This window comes from Spermophilus citellus (assembly GCF_964194105.1).
Source record: "Spermophilus citellus genome assembly, chromosome: 15".
NCBI lineage: Eukaryota > Metazoa > Chordata > Mammalia > Rodentia > Sciuridae > Spermophilus > Spermophilus citellus.
In genome coordinates, this window is record NC_138195.1 from 40,461,333 (window position 1) to 40,481,639 (window position 20,307).

The window sequence follows — 20,307 nt, forward strand, 5'->3', positions numbered from 1 at the left end:
ATTATAATACAAGTAAACTTGACCATGGAAATGCCCATATTACTTTTTTCCTTTCCCCTCCATTTCTTTCTTTCTCGTAGCCACCATTTTGTGTGTATGACTCATCCAGATGTTTAATTTTTGTCTATCTCTGTAACAGAAGATGACATTAAAGGGCTGGGGATGTGGCTCAAGTGGTAGCACGCTCGCCTGGCATGCGTGCGGCCCGGGTTCGATCCTCAGCACCACATACCAACAAAGATGTTGTGTCCGCCGAGAACTAAAAAAGAAATATTAAAAAAATTCTCTCTCTCTCTCTCTCTCTCTCCTCTCACTCTCTCTCCTCTCTCACTCTCTCTTTAAAAAAAAAAGATGACATTAAAGTCTCATTAAAGTCGTGTCAAATCAATCCTAAAATCACAAACAATATTTTTGTTTTTATATATACATATTTATATATATACATATCACCTTTCTCTACATTTGCAATTAGCAGGTAACTCCTGTAGCTTCTGATTTCATTCTCACTGCCACAGATTAAGCAAAGTTGTCACCCTACACTTTTAAAACAAATCAAAACAAAATGATACTGCCTTCTATCTCATGACATAATTGGCCGATTGGTACCAAGAGGGTGTTTTGTATAGAAACTGGGAAGAGAAAAGAATAACAGGAGAGAGTAAGATGAGAAATTCTAGAAAAAGCAATCATAAAATTCATCTGGAAAAACAACAGACCCAGAATAGCCAAAGCAATCCTTAGTAAGAAGAGTGAAGCAGGTGGCATCACTACCAGACCTTATACTATAGAAATTTTGACTTGGAAGGAACCACAAAACACATTCTATCCTAAACCTTAGATTATACATACATGAAGAAACAGACCAAAAGAGATGAATGTCTACATTTACCAAGGTCTCCTATCTTGGAGTCCAGATGTGTTCCTGTCATCTCCTGTGAGCTCCTCATTTTGAGACTGTTTTCTAGTCAGTTGTTCTTAAGAATTCAGATTCATTATACCATCACTATTATCAATTAATACTTGCTTTAGTCAGTGCTTCCCCACATCTTTCAATTAAAAGTATTCCTTAGCCACCATGGCAGCTGGGTGTCTTAATATAGCCTCCACTCACCCTACCACTAAACTCACTGAGAGGTCAGAAGGGATTATATTCACTGACAATGGGTAAAGAAAACAGAAACCTAGATTCTTGTCCCGATTCTTCCAATAAGTACTTTTGTGGACTGAAGCAAGTCATTAACGTCCCTGACCTATTTCATTGTGTGTAAAATTAATTTGAGATAGTTATAAATAGTTTTTAAGGTTCCTTTCAAGCATTGCACAATCAACATTCTCAAGAAAATTTAATTCACTATATCAGTTGACTTATCCAACCAGAGAAATTTTTAGTTGTTTTATTACTTTGCAATACAAAAAGAAAGCAACATCCCTCCATGCATATTTTGTTTTGAAATTATGTTTTCTGATTGACAAGGGTCTTTTTAATTCCATATGTCTCCTACTTGGTGTTACAAAATTAACTATACAAAGAACAAAACACTTCATAGAATTAAATAAGCCAGGTAAAAAAAAATTTTAAACTTCAGTCTTTTTTTTTGTTTTCTCCTCCTCCTCAGTCCTTTTTCCTTCATTTCTTTTGATCCCTGCCCCCAAACTTCTATTTCATATTTATCCCCCTCCTTCTTTTTATCTATAAATATTTTATTTAATTTTCAAAACATTTTGTTTAGTTTTCTCAATTTTTTGATGCCTACAAATGATTATACTACTTTCAGAAAGCTCATTAACGAATTCCCTTACTGTAGTAAGCACATTAACCTACTAAGTTATTCTGTAAGTACTTGATTGCCTGAGTTCTGTAGGCCCTAGTGGCTCTTTTGGTCAATAGCTGTGTTATTGCTATTCCCTATGATTTCTAATTGATGCACACTGCTCCTTGATTTCTGCTAAAGCTGAGTTGCAGCTTCTTGGCAAATTTTCAATTGTGCTGATCTTTTCCTCCTACTAATTGGTTTCATTTATTTATCTAATTTTTAAAATTGTGGCCTTGGCATACCTACCTAAGGGTATTAGAGTACAATTAAACACATTAAAGTAAGTCTACAAAACCTAGTGATTATGTAATTAATCAATTTTTAAGGAATATAAAAAATTTGCATGACATTCGGGGAAAGGGTAATTTTAAGAGTTTAGAGCCATCCATTATTTCCTTTTTTTCCTCCTGAATTTTCTTTTTCATATATACAAGATAGAGTATAATGATGTTTATTTCTTTAAGGCAAGCTCCCTTTCACAAAGTATAATTTTTTTTTTTCTATTGGGCACGGTGTATAAGGACAATAGATAAACAACTGATGAAGAATTTATGAGAATGCCTTTAGGAAATCAGGTATATTTGAAATTTCATATAGTTACACTTTTGTTCTACTCATTTAGGACATTCACAATCAAGGTGGTTATGGAGACTGAACTATAGCAATATGTTTAATTTGTCAATTTGTGTTTCTTTGCCATTTTAATTAAAATTTTACTTTTTCTTTGAGAGAAGACAGAACTCAGAAGGTCACAATGCCTTTATTTCCTTGGAAAAACTGAAGCTGAGACAGATTTTACGAAGGGCTATGTCCTGGAATTTGGCTCTGGTAGAATAATGTCCAGCATATAGTGTCTCTATTCACCACCTCAAATCATTGGTGCTAACTTAGGTTATTTCTACTTCTAAGCAAATGTTGAAAAGTGATTGAAGATATGGATGTCTTTGTTTTGTTGCGAAAATGAAAGTTTGAAAGAACACTCAATTCTTAACAACAAAAACTACTCCTCCCTTTTTATCAAAGTATGAGATCTAGTAGCAATAAGTTTTTAAACTTTCCATTCATCTGTCTTTAAATGTGATTAAATCTTCATCCATCTTTATTCTAGCTCAGGAAAAAAAGTTCTTTTTACCAAATGTAATATTTCTACCTCTTCCATCCCCACCCCCTCACACTTGCTTAACACTTCATTCCATCAATTATAGTCCCAATTTTTCATAGATTCATTCTCTTCTGGTGTTTCAGACTCATTGCCTAAAAATATCTCAATCTCTGCTGTCTTAAAAAGTATGTAAATAAAAATGATTGTTTTAAACAGCTATTTCACCCCTGTGACTTAAAGACCCTACCAGAACAACTGTAGAGAAGGAAAAATTTATTTGAAAGCTCACGGTTTCAGAGATCTCAGTCCATAGACTGCCAGCTCCATTCCTCTGGGCTTGAGATGTGGCAGAATAACATGGCAGAAAAGTGTAACAGAGGGAACTAGTTCACTTGATGATTAGGAAGCAGAGAAAGACAGATCTCTACTTGCTGGATACAAATATATAACCTGAAGCCATGCCCCAAATGGCCCACCTCCTGTAGCCACCCACTACCTGCCTTCAGTTACCATGCAATTAATCACAGCAGGTGATTAATTCACAGATTGGGTTAAAGCTCTCATAACCCAGTCATTCTTCTCTGAACCTTCTTGTATGATCTCACACATGAGCTTTTGGGGAACACCTCATATCCAAACCATAACAATGCTACACTTCCCCAAAATGATACGGCTTTTAGCAATTCTACCTGCCTGGACCATCAAGTTCATTTCTAACTTTCTCTCACTCCCCTCAGCTTAAAACTCTATGTTTTTCTATGCTACCATGTTTTTTCTGTCACTGCTTACTCAGTAGTCAATTCACATGGTATAATTTTTTCCTTTACTGTATTGCTGTCAATTACATTGGAAAAGATACTAAGATAACTTCTAAACTGAGTTATCTACACCATTTGTAGTCATTGACTACTACTGCACCTTCAGTCACACACACACACACACGCACACAAAAAAGTATTCAAGAACTTGATTGTCTCTAGGGGAATATGCATTAAAAAGCAGATAAGTACAATATAAGTGAGTACTACTACAATTCTGATCATTACTTGATAGAGTTAGTTGCCACTCAATATTCATTTCGTTTCATAGAAACAAAATTTTGATTACATTGAGGAAAGCATTGTGTCCAAGCAATGTTTTATTTATTAAAACAAATAAACAAAAATATCCACGTTTTGCAGCACTCCTTGCAGTTAGGTATATAGCTTATGACTAAGCTGTAGACAATAGTATGTTAGAGAATGCATTTGAAATGGAATTCCCAGAAGGCCCTTTAAAATGATGCAAGGAATGTTTGCTTCTGTTCCTCTTTGTTCTTACTGTCTGGAATATAAAAGGCATTAATAGAACTAGAGAAGCCACATTTTTTACCTTGATAATAATGAAAGCTAGAAGGCAGAAACACAAAGGTGCCTATGTCCCTGGTGGTTTTGTAGCTGCCATAGCAATCCTGGCGTGGCAGTGCTCAGACTTATCTCTATGAAGACAGTCAACTCACTATTTGTTTAAACTGCCAAATGAAGTCTCTATATCGGAGAAAGCTATATGAAATCACTTTATAGAAATAAAACATTGCTCTTGATATCTCAGTTTTTTTAAATCTTATCCAGTATAATCTTACTGGATGGTTCCACCTATTTCTCTTTTACCTCTTTCCAAAGTTCTAGAAAAATATATATAATTCCTGTATCTTTCTCTTTGGATGTTGCTGAGTTACCTAAATTCAACTAACAAAACTCAAGTGTGTTTCCTTACCTCTCCTAATCTGGTCATCCTTCCATGTGTAGGTTTTAGTTAGTGATGTCACTGTTGATGAAGTAAGCTATCAAAGCCCAAAACCTTAGTACAAGTCTTAATTTTTCATATTTCTTCTCTATAAATACCCAGTAGACCATTGTTCCTAAGACTTTATCCTTAGAATTTTTTCTTGTATAGATACATTCCTTGTTGTGATCACCAAGATTGCCTAAATTCAGGTTCTTACTTGGACTTTTTGTTTGTTTGTTTGTTTTTTTCTAAATAGGCCTCTACCCTCCAGCCCCTCATCTCTCCAATCTATTACCACCTTATCAAAAACAGTTAATTTCCAAATACATAGATCTATTTATGACCCTTCTCAAAATTACAAAAAAAAAAAAATCGATTGTCTCTAGTGTGAAGGTAAATGTTAGAAAAGATCCTTTTTGAACACCCCCATTTCCTTTACAGCTTCTGCTGTGTTACTGAGCCTCACCATACTCTTGACAATACAAGCAAAAGTGTCTTCAGTCACATCACACTGATTGTCACTTGCATAACACTACACATCTTTTTTATTTCTTTTTATCTTGTTCAGCCCTTCTGCTTTGAATTCTTCTCCTTCTCTTTTCTCATAACTACACATTTGTTTTTCTCCTTATTCATCCAGGCCTAATTTAGAATCAAGCCACTTATAGAGCTTTTTCTGGCATACTCTACACCATTCAGGAATTAATTATTCCCTTCCCAGTTAAACTATGTGCATTTGTACATACTGCTATTTTATAGTTTATTACATTGTTCTGGAATTAATTTTGTATGCTTAGGAATATTTTATGTTTCTTAATTTTGTATGTATTTAAACATTGTAGACAAAGACACTACGTACTCATCTTTGCATCCTTCAGATGTTTTACTATGCTTGGCCCACAAAGGGTACTCAATCCATAGTAAAAGATTGGAACTAACTACACTTTGCTTTCCTTACAGGTAAGACATGTATGTACAGGGCAAGTACTTCCAGTATAGATGTAAGAATGACTGGAAAATAATTTAAATTAAATAGCTTTCAAATTCTTTTACATTATGAATTCATGTTCTTTATCCTAAACCCTAACACTCCAGACCCAGAATATATTCTGCCCATTCGTTTCAGGAATGTATCTCATTCGCATTTACTTCTTTTAAATAAAATGTATTTACTAAAGGCATTGATTCATGAATCTGATCTTGAAATGCAAACTTTATTTAGTGAACTTTGAATAGTTTGCAGTTTTGAATACCAAATTTCCGAACTTCTTAATGAGTTTTTCCACTTTAAAATTATGCTTAGTACTTTACAAGAGATCTCATATAAAAATAAATTAGATCTTCACAATTTAAAGATGAAGGTGTGGGGGAGACAAGAACTCAGGGTCACTGAGGAAATAAAGTAAGGTACGTGGACACACATAAATGAAATGTATGTTTAAAGTTTCTAGGATCTACCTATGTACAGATTCAGTGAAGACTGTGAAAAGAGACATTCTCTTTTTGCAGATTTATTTTTTCTAATGGGAAATTGTGGGCAAAATAATGACAAATAGCTCTGCATTTGCAATGCTATGCTTCCTTAAATATAATGACTCAGCTTTTAAATTGTAAATTGTAGATTCTAAATTGCTCCTGCCTCATCTATCTGTAAAATATGTAAAGTTCATGAATTTGAATCATCATACCAAATAGGAATACAAACTATATCTGTACTCCTAGAGAAGAATATATTTTACTGGGATAATTAACAGTAATATATTTTAACATTTATATAAAATCTGGCCTTCTATCAAAATTTTTTTGTAAGCTATGTTTAGAAAACACAAGAGAGTGGCAGATATTAAGAAAATAATATTTATATTTTCCTAAAACTACTGGGTTTTAAAATTTAAAAAAATATATTGGTGCATTATTATTATACATAAAGTGAGATTCCTTATGCCATATTCATTCATGCATATAATATTAAACATTATTAAGGATGGTGTGTGAAAATGAAAAAAAATCAAAACAAGACAGACATTTGTCTCCAAATAAATATATATTTTTAACATATTTAAAGTAGTATAATGTAAAATGAGAAGTTAAGACTGGATGCCTTATAGTTCAAAATGTAGATACAATGAAGTTTAATATATGTGTGTATACATATATGTATTACATATATATTTATATTTATTTATCTGCATTTGCAATGCTATTCCTCCTTTTACTGAGTCAACTTCTGTTTTCAAACTCCCCTCCCCCCATTTTTATGATAGTAGGGATTTAATGTGGGGGTGCTTTACACTGAGCTACATCTCTAGCCCTTTTTAAATGCTTTTTATTTTGAGACAGGGTCTTGCTAAGTTGCTTAGGGCCTTACTAAGGCTGGCTTTGAATTTGCAGTCCTCCTATCTCAGCCTCCTGAGTCATTGGGATTACAGGCATGTATCACTATACCCAGTTTAATACTTTTTGTTCTCAAGTCTATTTTATCTGTTGTTGAAATAGTCACTCCAAATATCTATAGAGACAGAATGTAGATTATTGGTTGCATAGAAGCTTCAGGATAGGAATGTGTGTTGTTCAGGGCAGTGGAATGACTACCAATGGATATGGGGTTTCTTCCTCACACACACTTGGTACAGGGGATTGAATCCAGTGGGGCTACAACACTGAACCACATGCTGAGAATTTTTATTTTTTATTTTGAGACAGGGTCTCACTAAATCGCTTAGGGCCTCACTAAGTTGCTGAGGATGACTTTGAACTTGCCATCCTCCTGCCTCAGGCTCCTGAGTCACTGGTATTACAGGCATGTGCACCACTGTGCCAGCTAATGAATCAATTTTCAAATCATAAATTGTAAATTTTAAATATCTCATGTCTAATATTTTATCTGTAAATATGTTGTGTATATATATATATATATACATATACATATATATTCCCAGTACATATGTAAATTTTACATATATATATATATATGGTTCATGACTTATGATGATTTGACTTACAATTTTTTTAACTTTCAGATAATAGGAAAGTGAAACAAATAATCAAAATTTGTTCGGATCTTTTCTTGGATCACAATGTGTGGTTACATCTTGGAAACTAGGCTACCAATCAGCCACATGATCATGAGGGTGAAGGATAACTGATACTTTACAATGTATTATGTTAGCACCATTTTCTGGATACAGGTATATTCAATAAGTTACAGGATATATTCAACACATTATTACAAAATAGGCTTTGTGTTAGATGACTTTGCTCAACTGCAGACTATTATAAGTATTCTGAGCATGTTTAAGGTAAACTAGGTTAAGCTATGATATTCAGTAGGATAGATGTATTAAATTCATTTTAACTCAGGATATTTTCAATTTACAATGGGTTGATCAGAATAGAATCCCATAATTCAAGAAACACCTGAAATGCATACCCATAGGGATTGTATTTATATTTGGATGCATTTATATAGGTCTTTATTTATGTATTATATTTGTATCTATACACATATATTTCTGTTTACATGACTTATGACTACTTGAAATATGTCATTCTCCTTTGAAAAATCAAAGGGCACCAGTATTACACAGATTATATATCTAAATTTGTTTTTGTAAAATTTGCATATGAGGGAAATTAATCTTTATAAGATAGAAAGCAATCCCACAATATAATTTCCACTTTGACTTGTGCTCTTCAGGTTCTCCATAGATACAAGATTGTTCACCTTAGCAGCGAAAGCACAGACCTTTGAAGATAAACTCCAGATCTGCAATTACTAGCATTGTCTTGGGGAAGCTCTTTAACCTTTCTGAATTTCATTTTTTCATATATTAAAGAAAACAAAACAAGCAAATAAAATATCTGTCTGGCATACTATTGTGAAGATTGAGATAAAATACAGGCAAGAGACAGTAAGGATTAATTTTCTTCCTTCTACCCTTGATGATGGTCTTTTGCTTATGTTTTTGCAGTTATATTCTATTCAAGAACATTAATTCCTTGAGAAAAAGTTCAATGCCAGGACGTAGAGACCTTAAATGTCACAAATTTATAAGTACATTGCTGTAATTTTTAAAAATTTGTTCTCAGGAATGTAAGTTCTTAGAATGTTCATACCGTTTCATTTTAACTTATATTTATAATCTTCCTCCATGTCCTTTCCAAAGTCACTGATAACTGAATCTAATATAGATATCAAATATTATTTTATTACCATACCTGCTCTAGAGAAATGATTCACTGTTATTAAGAGATGAAGAGAAAAGTTAGATTTTATTTCTACCACAGTAATTTAAAAGCAGGTTCAAACTCAAAGCCATCAAAGAATTTACACAAACTCCTCTAAATCTGTTTTATCATACTCCACTTCTAAAAGTAAATTCAGAAATTTTCTAAAAATCTCAAGCCCTTAATTTCCATATGATATAAATGAATATGTGAAAAATGGATATCAATTAATAGCAATAAAGTAATCATGGTATTGATTTGCAGCCCCTCATTGATTTTTATAAAGATTACAGTATTTAATCAGAATTGCATCTGTACCTTCTCTGAAGTCTGAAAACTGTGCTCTAACTTACCATGCATTTCTCATTCTAGTGGTTTATAAAATGTGATTTATTCTTTAATTTCTGAAGTAAATAAAAATAAGTTGTATCTACCTATTAGTTTAGTTACATGTACTTTTATACAAACTCTGACAGTTTGTTCTAATGTGAGTTTATCTAACAGGTTTGGTGGTGTTAGCAGGGGTGTAGGTGCTCTGTTTCAAGCACCTTCACCTGTGAAGGAGCACGTGCCCCTCAGTACTCACAGCTGACATGATGAGCTCTCCCCCCAGGTTCTGGATCTCAGCTTTAACTTGGCTGCAGATTTTCAGTTGATGGGAGTAGAATTTTATTTGTTCCAGATAGGCCAGCAGGTCCTGTTTGCATGATGGATCTGGACACTAAATATGCATCAGAGATAAAACAGATAGCAAAACATAGATTAAAGTGAGTGAATATAGTCATTAAAAATACCTTACAAGGAAGAAGCTTTCTTTTCAGTGAACACCATCCACTTCTCAGGTTATTCCCATGTAGATTCTGATGTGTTTACTCATTTTTGACCTTCATTATTACTTGAGCAAAATAAATGATAAAGAAATTCTAATATATAAAAAGAAAATGCCTTTAATATATGACAAGATTAGAACCCTTCAGATTATATCTTTAGGTAAATGGGAAAGAAATATTTAAAATGCAGTCATTCTCTTCATCTAGGATTACCATTAGACTACTCTTTGGGGTCTAGAGTTCCACATTGTCTGTGTTGTGTTATTTATGTGGAAATAAATAAATACTACAAGGAAATAAATTATGCTCTATTACTTTCAGCATCAAGCATTCTTAGCTATTAATAGACAAAGGAAATAATTTCTACCTTAAAAACAGCTTTGACCTAACTAAAGCCAAGAAACAGCAAATATTTTTTTCAAAATATATTAAATTTCTTTACAACAAACAGCTTCCCACACTGTGTTATCTTCTTAAGAAACTCTTGGAAAACAGTTTGAGCTTTATCAGAATATGGTAAATATCTTGGGTTAAGGTTTAGTCTTTGTGCTCTTCTTCCTATGCAGTGATTATACATTTTTAAAAATCTTTCCTAAATTAATTCCACTTTCAATAAATTTTCATAAGAACACAGAAATGTAGACCATGATTTATATGCAAAGATATTCACTGTCACAGTACTTAACAATAGCAAAATTTAGAAATAACCTAATGTCCTAAATAATGGAAATACTAAATTCATATGCATTTCTGTATAATGTGAGGTTATGTAGTCTCAAGAAATATTTTCAAAGGGTGTGGGGTCATGTTTTTGGAAGGTAGAAAAATCAATATTTAAAATTTTACATAACATTTAAATCAAATTATATGAAAAGAATGTGGTTTCAAAACATACTAAAAAGAAACATGAAAATAATAATAAACAAGATATGCAATTTTTATGTGTTTTGTATATCTTGAAATGAATATATATTATTTCTATGATTATAAGATGTTATAAAAATTTTCTTTCTAATGACCTAAATTGTTATAAAAAGGTAGGATGAAAGACCAGAAAATACTTCATGCATTTCTGCATTTATCCAGGACAGTCAGACTTCAGTATTCAATGGGGACAGTTTCCTGGTTGTTCAATTCCCTCATATAAAATGGAAAGAATTTGAATATAACCTATACACATCATTGCAGTGTACTTTAAATTATCTCTAGATTACTTATAACACATAAAATACTGTAAATGTTTATAAATACTTGATAGAAAAGGATAGCAAGAAAGAGAAGAGGGAAGAAGGGCAAAGAGGAGGAATGATAATGGCTAGTTTTCATACAGGTTTTCCTGTGTGAGAAGCTAGGTTAACTAATGTACGCTTATCATCTCATTCAGTTGTCAAGCACCTAACAATCAGGTGTTTTTCCCAATTTACGGATAAGAAATTACCTACAATGAAGAAGAGCAAGTCATCTCATTGTTTTACCTTGACATGAAGCTAATCTTTATAAGGTACTTCCTTGGTCTGCCAGGCCTTTAACTGCATAACCCCTAGTATTCACACCACCATTTAAATTAGGCTTTAATTGTTGTCGTTTTTCAGATTATTTTTAAAATTTTTAATTGATTTTTAAAAAATAAATGACAGTGGAATGCATTACAATTCTTATTAAACATATACAGCACAATTTTTCATATCTCTGATTGTAGATAAAGTATGTTGACACCAATTCATGTCTTCATACATGTACTTTGGATAATGGTGTCTATCACATTCCACCATCCTTGCTAACTCCAGGTCCCTTCCCTTCCCCTCCCACCCCCTCTGCCCTATCTAGAATTCATCTATTCCTTCCATGCTCCCCCTCCCTATCCCACTATGAGTCAGACTCTTTATATCAGAGAAAACATGCAGCATTTGTTTTGGGGGGATTGACTAACTTCACTTAGCATTATCTTCTCCAGCTCCATCCATTTACCTGCAAATACCATGATTTTATTCGATTTTATTGCTGAGTAATTGTTGTCATTTTTCAGATTTTTAAAAGTAATTGATTTGAATTTAGTTTTCTCTTCTTCATTAGCATGAATCTACAATGATATTTTCTATACAACTTTCATTCAAACCCCTCTTTTTTTTTTTTTGTCCTGTGGAACTATTTGTATATTAACTGCTTATCAAATATTTGGTTTGCAAATATTTTTCCCAATTTGTAGGCTGCTTTTTTATTTTGTTGATTGCTATGTTTTATAAATTATATACATATAATTTTATAAAAACAAAATTTTAAAAATCAAATAGTTTTTACTCTCATATATTTTTATATATAAGTGATAAAAAACTTTGCTTCCTAGATTTGTAGAACATTCTTGTTCTTGAATTTATTTTTTCCATGTAGAATTTGCATAAAATAACTTTTTAAAAATAGCAAATGTTAATGGATAATTATAAATGTAATGCATTCCACTATTGTCATGTATGTAAGAAATTTTAAAAAAGCAAATGTGATCTTCTTAAAATTTGTTCCAATTAGTCACACATGACCATTGAATGCATTTTGACACATCATACGTAAATGGAGTATAACTTCTCATTCTTCTAGTTGTACAGGAAATAGGAAGCATATTGGTCATGTAATCATATAGCATATAAGATAATAATGTCCAATTCGTTCTATTATCCTTCCTACCCCCATACCCCTCTCCTCTCCCTTCACTCCCCTCTGTCTAATCCAAAATACCTCTAATCTTCCCTAGCCATCTGCCCCCCACCCCATTACTGTGAATTAGTATTCACATATCAGAGAAAACATTGAGCCTTTGGTTTTTAGGAATTGGCTTATTTCATTTACCATTGCCTCCAGTTCTATCCATTTACCGATAAATGCCATAATTTCATTCTTCTTTAAGGCTGAGTAATATTACATTGTGTATATGTACAACATTTCTTTATCCACTCATTTATTGAAGAATACTTAGGTTGGTTTCACAGCTTAGCTATTGTGAAATGTGCTGCTATAAACATTGATGTGGCCATGTCACTATAGTATGCTGATTTTAAGTCCTTTGGTTATATGCTGAGGAATGGGATAACTGAATCAAACGGTGGTTCCATTCCAAGTTTTCTGAGGGATATCCATACTGTTTTCCATATTGGCTGCACCAATTTGCAGTATCACCAGCAATGTATGAGTGTACCTTTATCCCCACATTCTCGTCGACATTTATTGTTGCTTGTGTTCTTGATAATTGTCATTCAGACTGGAGTGAGGTGAAATCTCAATGTAGTTTTAATTTACACTTCATTAATTAATAGAGATGTTGAACATGTTTTCATATATTTGTTGACTGTATTTCTTCTTCTTAAAATGTCTGTTCAGTTCCTTAGCCCATTTATTGATTGGGATATTTGTTTGTTTTTGGTGTAAAGTTTTTTAATTTCTTTATATATTCTGGAGATTAATGCTCTAACAACTGAGGTGCAGGTGGCAAAAAATTTTCTCAAATTCTGTAGGCTCTTTCTTCATGTTCTTGATTTTTTTCTTTGCTGTGAATAAGGTTTTTATATCATTTCCATTCCATTTATTAATTCTTGATTTACTTCTTGTAAATCTTCTAAGTCTTATTAAGAAAGTTAGTTTCTAAGATGATATGATGTAGATTTGGGCCTACTTTTTCTTCTATTAGGTGCAAGGTCTATTTTATAGTACCTAAGGTTTGATCCACTTTGAGATGAGTTTTATGCAGAGTGAGAGATAGAAGTTTAATTTCATGTTGCTACATGTGAATTTCTAGTTTTCCCAGCACCATTTGTTGAAGAGGCTATCTTTTCTCCAGTAAATGTTTTTAGCACCTTTGTCTAGTATGAGATTACTGTATTTATGTGGATTTGTCTTTATGTGGGTCTTCCTTTCTGTACCATTGGTTTATGTGTCTGTTTTGGTGCCAATACTATGCCAGTTTTGTTACTATAACTATGTAGTATAGTTTAAGGTCTGGTATTGTGATGCCACTTGCTTCACTCTTTTTGCTAAGGATTGCTTTGGCTATTCTGTGTCTCCTATTTTTTCAAATGAATTTCATGATTGTTTTTTCTAATTCTATGAAGAATGTCATTGCAATTTTAACAGGAATTGCTTTAAATCTGTTTAATGGTTTTGGGGGTGTGGCCATTTGAACAATGTTAATTCTGCATATCCAAGTGCATGGGAGATCTTCTAAGTTCTTCTTCAATTTCTTTCTTTAGTGTTCTGTAGTTTTTTTTTCATTATAGAAGTTATTCCACCTCTTTTGTTAGATTGATTCCCAAGTTTTATTTTTATAAGGTGCTTGCTAATGGGGCAGTTTTTCTAATTTCTCTTTCAGTGAATTCATCACTGATGTATAGGCCCATATTGAGTTCTGGGTATTGATATTATATCCTGATATTTACTGAGTTCATTTATTAGTTCTATAAATTTTACAGTTGTCATGTTTTGGAGCTTCTAAATATAGAATCATGACATCACAAGCAGTGATAGTTTGAGTTTTTATTTTCCTATTCATATCCCTTTAATTCCTTTCATCTGTCTAATTGCTCTGGCTACAGTTTCAAGGACAATGTTGAGTAGAAATGGTGAAAGAGGGCATCCTTGTCTTGCTCCAGTTTTTAGAGGGAATGCTTTCAATTTTTCTCCATGTAGAATTATGTTGGCCTTGAGTTTATCATATGCAGTTTTTACAATGTTGAGATATGTCCTACTTTTAAAGGAATACCACCAGGGATTTTTGGCAAACCAAGTAGCAGAATATCAGCACACTTTGGTTATTATTTCCCATTTTTTTTAAGACAGGAGATATTGACTAGAATAACTGGTTAGCTCTTTAATATATTGTTTTGTTTTTATAAATTTAAGTTTTATAACCATGGGGTCATCTAGTACAGGTAAGAAGATATCCTGTCAACCTAAATGGTTTTCTCATATTAAGCCATTTCCACTCTTTTAGTAAGATTCTTAGTACCAATACAGAATGCACCTTCTAGTAAAAAGAGAAAAATTAAAAACTCTTCATTCCTTTCCAGTTAAATTTGGAGTATGAATAAGCAAAGTGAACACTTTTAAAGATCTTTATTCATGATCTTAGCAATTTTTTTCTTTTGCTCATATTAGAGTAAAAACTTTATTTAAAACACATTTAAAATGACTTCTGCAATTACAGGTAACAATTTAAGTTCTGCTAAGCTTGCAAAGCCTGGTAATGAGAAGTATTATGTGTCATTTTGAATTTCAAGAATAGAAATTTTAAGCAATCAGTGGCAGTTAAAGCATGCCATGTCCATGACCTTTCTCTTCCCACAGGGCTTATCCCTTCACCTCTAATCCAGCCCAGTGGCTATCTCATTTTACCTTTTTCAGAGTTATAAATCTTCAATGATTGTATCTTTTACTGTACTGTTAATGTCTCTTTTTCCAATCTTTGAGCCTATCAACATGAACACTCTAAACAAAGCTTCTCTTTATCACAGTGGTCCATGTCCCTTGTCTCTCCTTTTTAAAATATTTTCTGAGTTGTATATGGATACAATATCTTCATTTTTATTGATTTTTAATTTTTATGTGGTGCTGAGGATTGAAGCCAGGCCTCTGGTGTGTAAGGCAAATCCTCTATCACTGAGCGATAGCCTCAGCCCTCTCATGTTTTTTTTTTTTTTTTTTTTTCAGGACCATATCTTCTAAAAATATTCTGATGTGAATTCCTTATTTCCTGTATATGCTGGACACTAACTTCAACTCCATTCCACAGAATTTTATTTCATTACTATTCCTAGTGGTCTCATAATTGGAAAGAGTACTGTATCTGTTGCAGTCCTTCCCTTATTTCATCTCTCTGTAGCTTTTAGATCTTTTATCTTCTTGATATCCTGCTGTCTCTTAATTCTCATAAGAGAATTTCACTTCATGAATGTTTTTTCCTAATTTTTATGACCTCCTTGGTAAGCATTTGGTTTCTTTTTGTCTGCTCTTATTGCTATTATATCCTGGGCCATCTTTGACACTTAGCTTCTTCAATAAAAGTAGACAATAGACTGATTTCATCTGCCACTTACAAAGTATAAATTTCAAATCTCAGTAATCCACCCATGCCTTCAAGAGATCCATACACATATGGCATTTGTCCATCCCATTTCAGTGTCTTGTTAACATTTCACACTCAACATATTTAACTTTCAGCCACTTCATACTCTATATTGCTTACTACCAAATGTAATGCTATGGTTTGGATATAGTTTAAGTATGTTCCCCAAGGTGATGTGTTGAAATTTAATCCAAATTGTGAGCCACTAAAAGAGTGGAAACTTAATCTAACTCCAGTATTTAGAAGTGGGGTCATTTGGAGGTGACTAGAATTCAACAAGGTCATCTGGGTGGAACTCCCATGACTGAACACTGGTGGCTTTATAGGAAGAGCAAAGAAACCAGAAATGTATATCCCTCTCTCTTGCCATGTGATATCATGCCACCTCAGGACTCTGCCAGCAACAAGGCCATCACCAGATTTGGACCTTTGGACCTCTAGAACACTAACTTCTTTTCTCCATAAATTTATCCAGTTTCAGTTTTTTTTTATTATAGTAACAAAAACAAACTAATAAACCCTTTCCAGTACGTATTTAAGTATGGAGAGTCATTAATTTGTGATGATCCTATACCTAGAAATCTTCAACATAGTAGAGATTTCTTTTTCTTTGCTATGTTTATTCTGGCTGCTAATTTACAAACCCAAGTTTCTGAAGCATGGAACAGAGAATGTACCCAGGGAAATATGATGAAAAATACATTGAAACTCCTTTATAATGTCAGTGATGGAGGACAACACTGACTCATATTGTCAAACTAAATGTCTGATTTGTGAGAACTACATTTGAGAAACTGTGATTTGTGACTTATCTTCACGCATAAATGTTGTTATCAGAAATGATATGCTATTAAAATTTTGTCATGTCTCCCTGTTTACACTAAAATTTTCTTGAGTTTAAGAACTCTTTTAAATTCACTTTTAATTTCAATTTAGTTTTATGGTTCTTAAGAACATGGCATATACTTTAAACACTAATAAAAATTAAAGGTAAAGATATTTTCTTTCTTCTCCAATGTTTGCTTCCCCCAGCAGATGTTCCTACTTTTCAATTTTATGATGATGTCTATGAGAAATTTTTCAAAAGGACCCAGCACTACAAAAATAAATAAATAAATGAATAATAAACAGATAGGTTACTAATAGATTACAATTCACCTCCATTTTGCCTGAAATTCTATGAATGACTTGAATTGAAATGAACTCATAAAAATGTGTTATCTTGCACACAGAATTTGGATGTGGAAAGGATGGGAGGAAGTTAACTCAAACGAACTCTGACTATTTGGAATTAAAGACAGTAGCAATTGTAAGAATAAACTTCCCTCAGCTCTCCTCTGCCCTCCTCTAACTAAGGCACCCCCGCTTCCTATACTCTAGAACACCACCTTATACTTTGGTTCCAGGAGCCATGATTCACACATGAAATTAACCTAAATATATACTCTTCTCATAGCATGTAAGAAGTTGTTTCAGTGGGAAAATGACAAGATTCAGTAAAAGGGAAAAATGATAAAACAGCATCCTTTTAAGCAAGAGACTATCACTCAAGAATGAGAACACATCGAATATCCTGTATTAAGTCTATTTAATTCCTGAGAAGCTGTTAAATACTTATTTTTATGAAGTAAGAGTTCATTAATCTATAAAACAAATCTAGGCTCTAATGTTTGTCTGAAATAAATTTCAGACCAATAATAACATCAAAACAAACTGTCACAAGGTGTATTTTGGAATTATATCCTTAAATGACATGTAATTATGGTATAATTAATGCTCCAGAAGTTTATTTCTGGCATAGTTTCATTAAAATACCGTTTTTGACTCAGAGCATCAGCATGAAAAGTCAAATGAGACTAACCACCAACAATATTTTATCAAAATATCAATATAAAGTATATATGCAGATTGAGTGCAATGTGATTTGACTTATACTTCTTTATTTTAAAATGTCATCTTTACTTGAATTAACATTAACCGTCAATGCATTTATCACTAAAAGTTGATTTTAATTGTGTTCATTTATGATTAGGTGGCAGGACCCAGTCAACAGCCTGCATATCTTTGTTTAAAAAAATTATAACAAGCAATTAGGCTTCAGAAATAGCACACAGGGTCAGAAAGTCTAATTTTGTTCTCTTCTTGTGCAAAATGCTTTAATAGATGCTAAGTTTACTTTTGGCTGCTATTCATCTCCTTCCTATTTGGGGGTATATTGCTTCTGTAACTAATTGAACTCTTTTTGTGTATATCCCTATCTTATGAAATTAATAGTATCTGCTAAAATGGAGAATTACATTATAGTGTGCAGGAATAGAAAGAAATTTGTGACAGGGGTCTGAATCTTTTCCACTTCTCCAAAATGTCATTCTGTATATTTATAGGGGAAATGTTTAAATTTTTTGATAGCTAAAAACATGTTGTCCTTTAAAATTATATTGTGTAATAAATACAAAAAATTGTATGGGTTCTATAGGACTTAGAAAAGCATGTTTTAGATGTCTTATTAAGCTACCACACCATTTGTTTTGATTAGTTTTGCATAACAGTAGAATGCATTTATGCACTTTGATGTATCATACATAGATGGGATATAATTTCTCCTTTTTCTGAGTGTACATGTTGAAGAATCACATTGGTCATGCAGTCACATATATACATACAGTAATAATATCTGTTTCCTTCTACTATCCTTCCTATCCCCACAACCCCTCTACCTAATCTAGGGGAACTCTATTCTTCTCTAGTGCCCTGCTCCCGTTATTGTGAATTAGCATCTGCATATTAGAGAAAACATTCAGCCTTTGGTTTTTTGGGGGATTGGCCTTGTTCGATTAGCATTATATTCTCCAAATCCATCCATTTACTGGCAAATGCCATAGTTTCATTCTTCTTTAAAGCTGAGTAATATCCCACTGAAAAAATTATATATATATATATATATATATATATATATATATACATATACATATATATATACACACACATATATATATATATATATATATATACATATATATCACATTTTTTATCCATTTATCTATTAAAGGACACCTAGGTTGATTCCATAGTTAAGCAATTATGAATGGAGCTGCTCTAAACATTAATGTGGCTGCACTGCTGTAGTATGCTGATTTTAGTCCTTTGGGTATAAACCAAGGAGTGGGATAACTGGATCAAAAGGTGGTTCCATTCCAAGTTTTCTTAGGAGTTTTCATACTGCTTTCCATAGTGGTTGTACCAATTTGCAGTTCTGCCAGCAATGTATGAGTGTAGCTTTCCCCCCACATCCTTGCCAATATTTATTGCTGCCTGTATTCTTGATGATTGCCATTGTGACTGGAGTGAGATGAAATCTTAGAGTAGTTTTGATTTGCACTCTCTAATTGCCGGAGATGTTGAACACATTTTCATATATTTGTTGATGGATTGTATTTCCTCTTTTGTGAAGTATCTGTTTAGTTCCTTAGCCCACTTACTGATTGGGTTATTTATTTTTTGGTGTTATGTTTTTTGAGTTCTTTATATAGCCTAGAGATTAATGCTTTATTGGAAGTGCATGTGGTAAAGATTTTCTCCCAATCTATAGGCTCTTTGCTCATGTTATTGATTGTGTCCTTTGCTTAGAAGAAGCTTTATAATTTGAATCCATCCCATTTATTGATTCTTGATTTTACTTCTTAGGCTTTAGGAGTCTTGTTAAGAAAGTCAGGTCCTAAGTTCATGATGAAGATTTGGGACTAGTTTTTCCTCTATTAGGCACAGAGTCTCTAGTATAATTCTTTTAGGTTCTTGATCTGCTTTGAGTTGAGTTTTGGCAGGGTGAGAGAGAGGGATTTAATTTCATTTTGCTACATATGAATTTCCAATTTTGTCAGCACCATTTGTTGAATACGATATCTTTTCTCCAATGAATGTTTTTGGCACCTTTTTCTAGTATGAGATAACTGTATTTATGTGTTTGTCTCTGTGTCCTCTACTCTGTACCATTGATCTACAAGCCTATTTTGGTGCCAATTACATGCCATTTTTGTTACTATTGCTCTGGAGTATAGTTTAAGGTCCACTATTGTGATGCTCCTGCTTCACTTTTCTTGCTAAAGATTGCTTTGGCTATTCTGGGTCTCTTATTTTTTCAAATAAATTTCATGATTGCTTTTTCTATTTTATGAAGAATGTCATTGGAATTTTAATAGGAATTGTATTATATCTGTATAACGTTTTTGGAAGTATGGCCATTTTGACAATATTAATTCTGCCTATCTGGGAGCATGGGAAAGTTTAAGAGATAATAAGTGATTGATACAAATAAATTTCCTGAGGGTACTGGGTATTTAAATAGGGGGGGTTATAATAAACCCTTTTATCATAAAAAATTAAATGTATAAATTAGTTCAATTATTGTATGTTAATCCAAAAAAATAAATGTTGAAATGGAAATGTTAACTATTATGATTTGAT

At 32.8% G+C, this 20,307-nt stretch overlaps 1 protein-coding gene across 4 annotated transcripts in view; it reads right to left on the minus strand.

The window, feature by feature from the left end:
* The window catches only part of CTNNA3 (catenin alpha 3), a 1,724,633-nt gene that overhangs the window by 43,585 nt on the left and 1,660,741 nt on the right, over nucleotides 1-20,307 (minus strand). For all 4 annotated transcript variants that reach the window (XM_081267908.1, XM_081267907.1, XM_081267910.1 and 1 more), the window contains exon 17: nucleotides 9,497-9,631. In XM_081267908.1, the coding sequence (XP_081124034.1) occupies nucleotides 9,497-9,631 (135 nt within the window). The remainder of the gene's footprint in view (nucleotides 1-9,496; nucleotides 9,632-20,307) is intronic.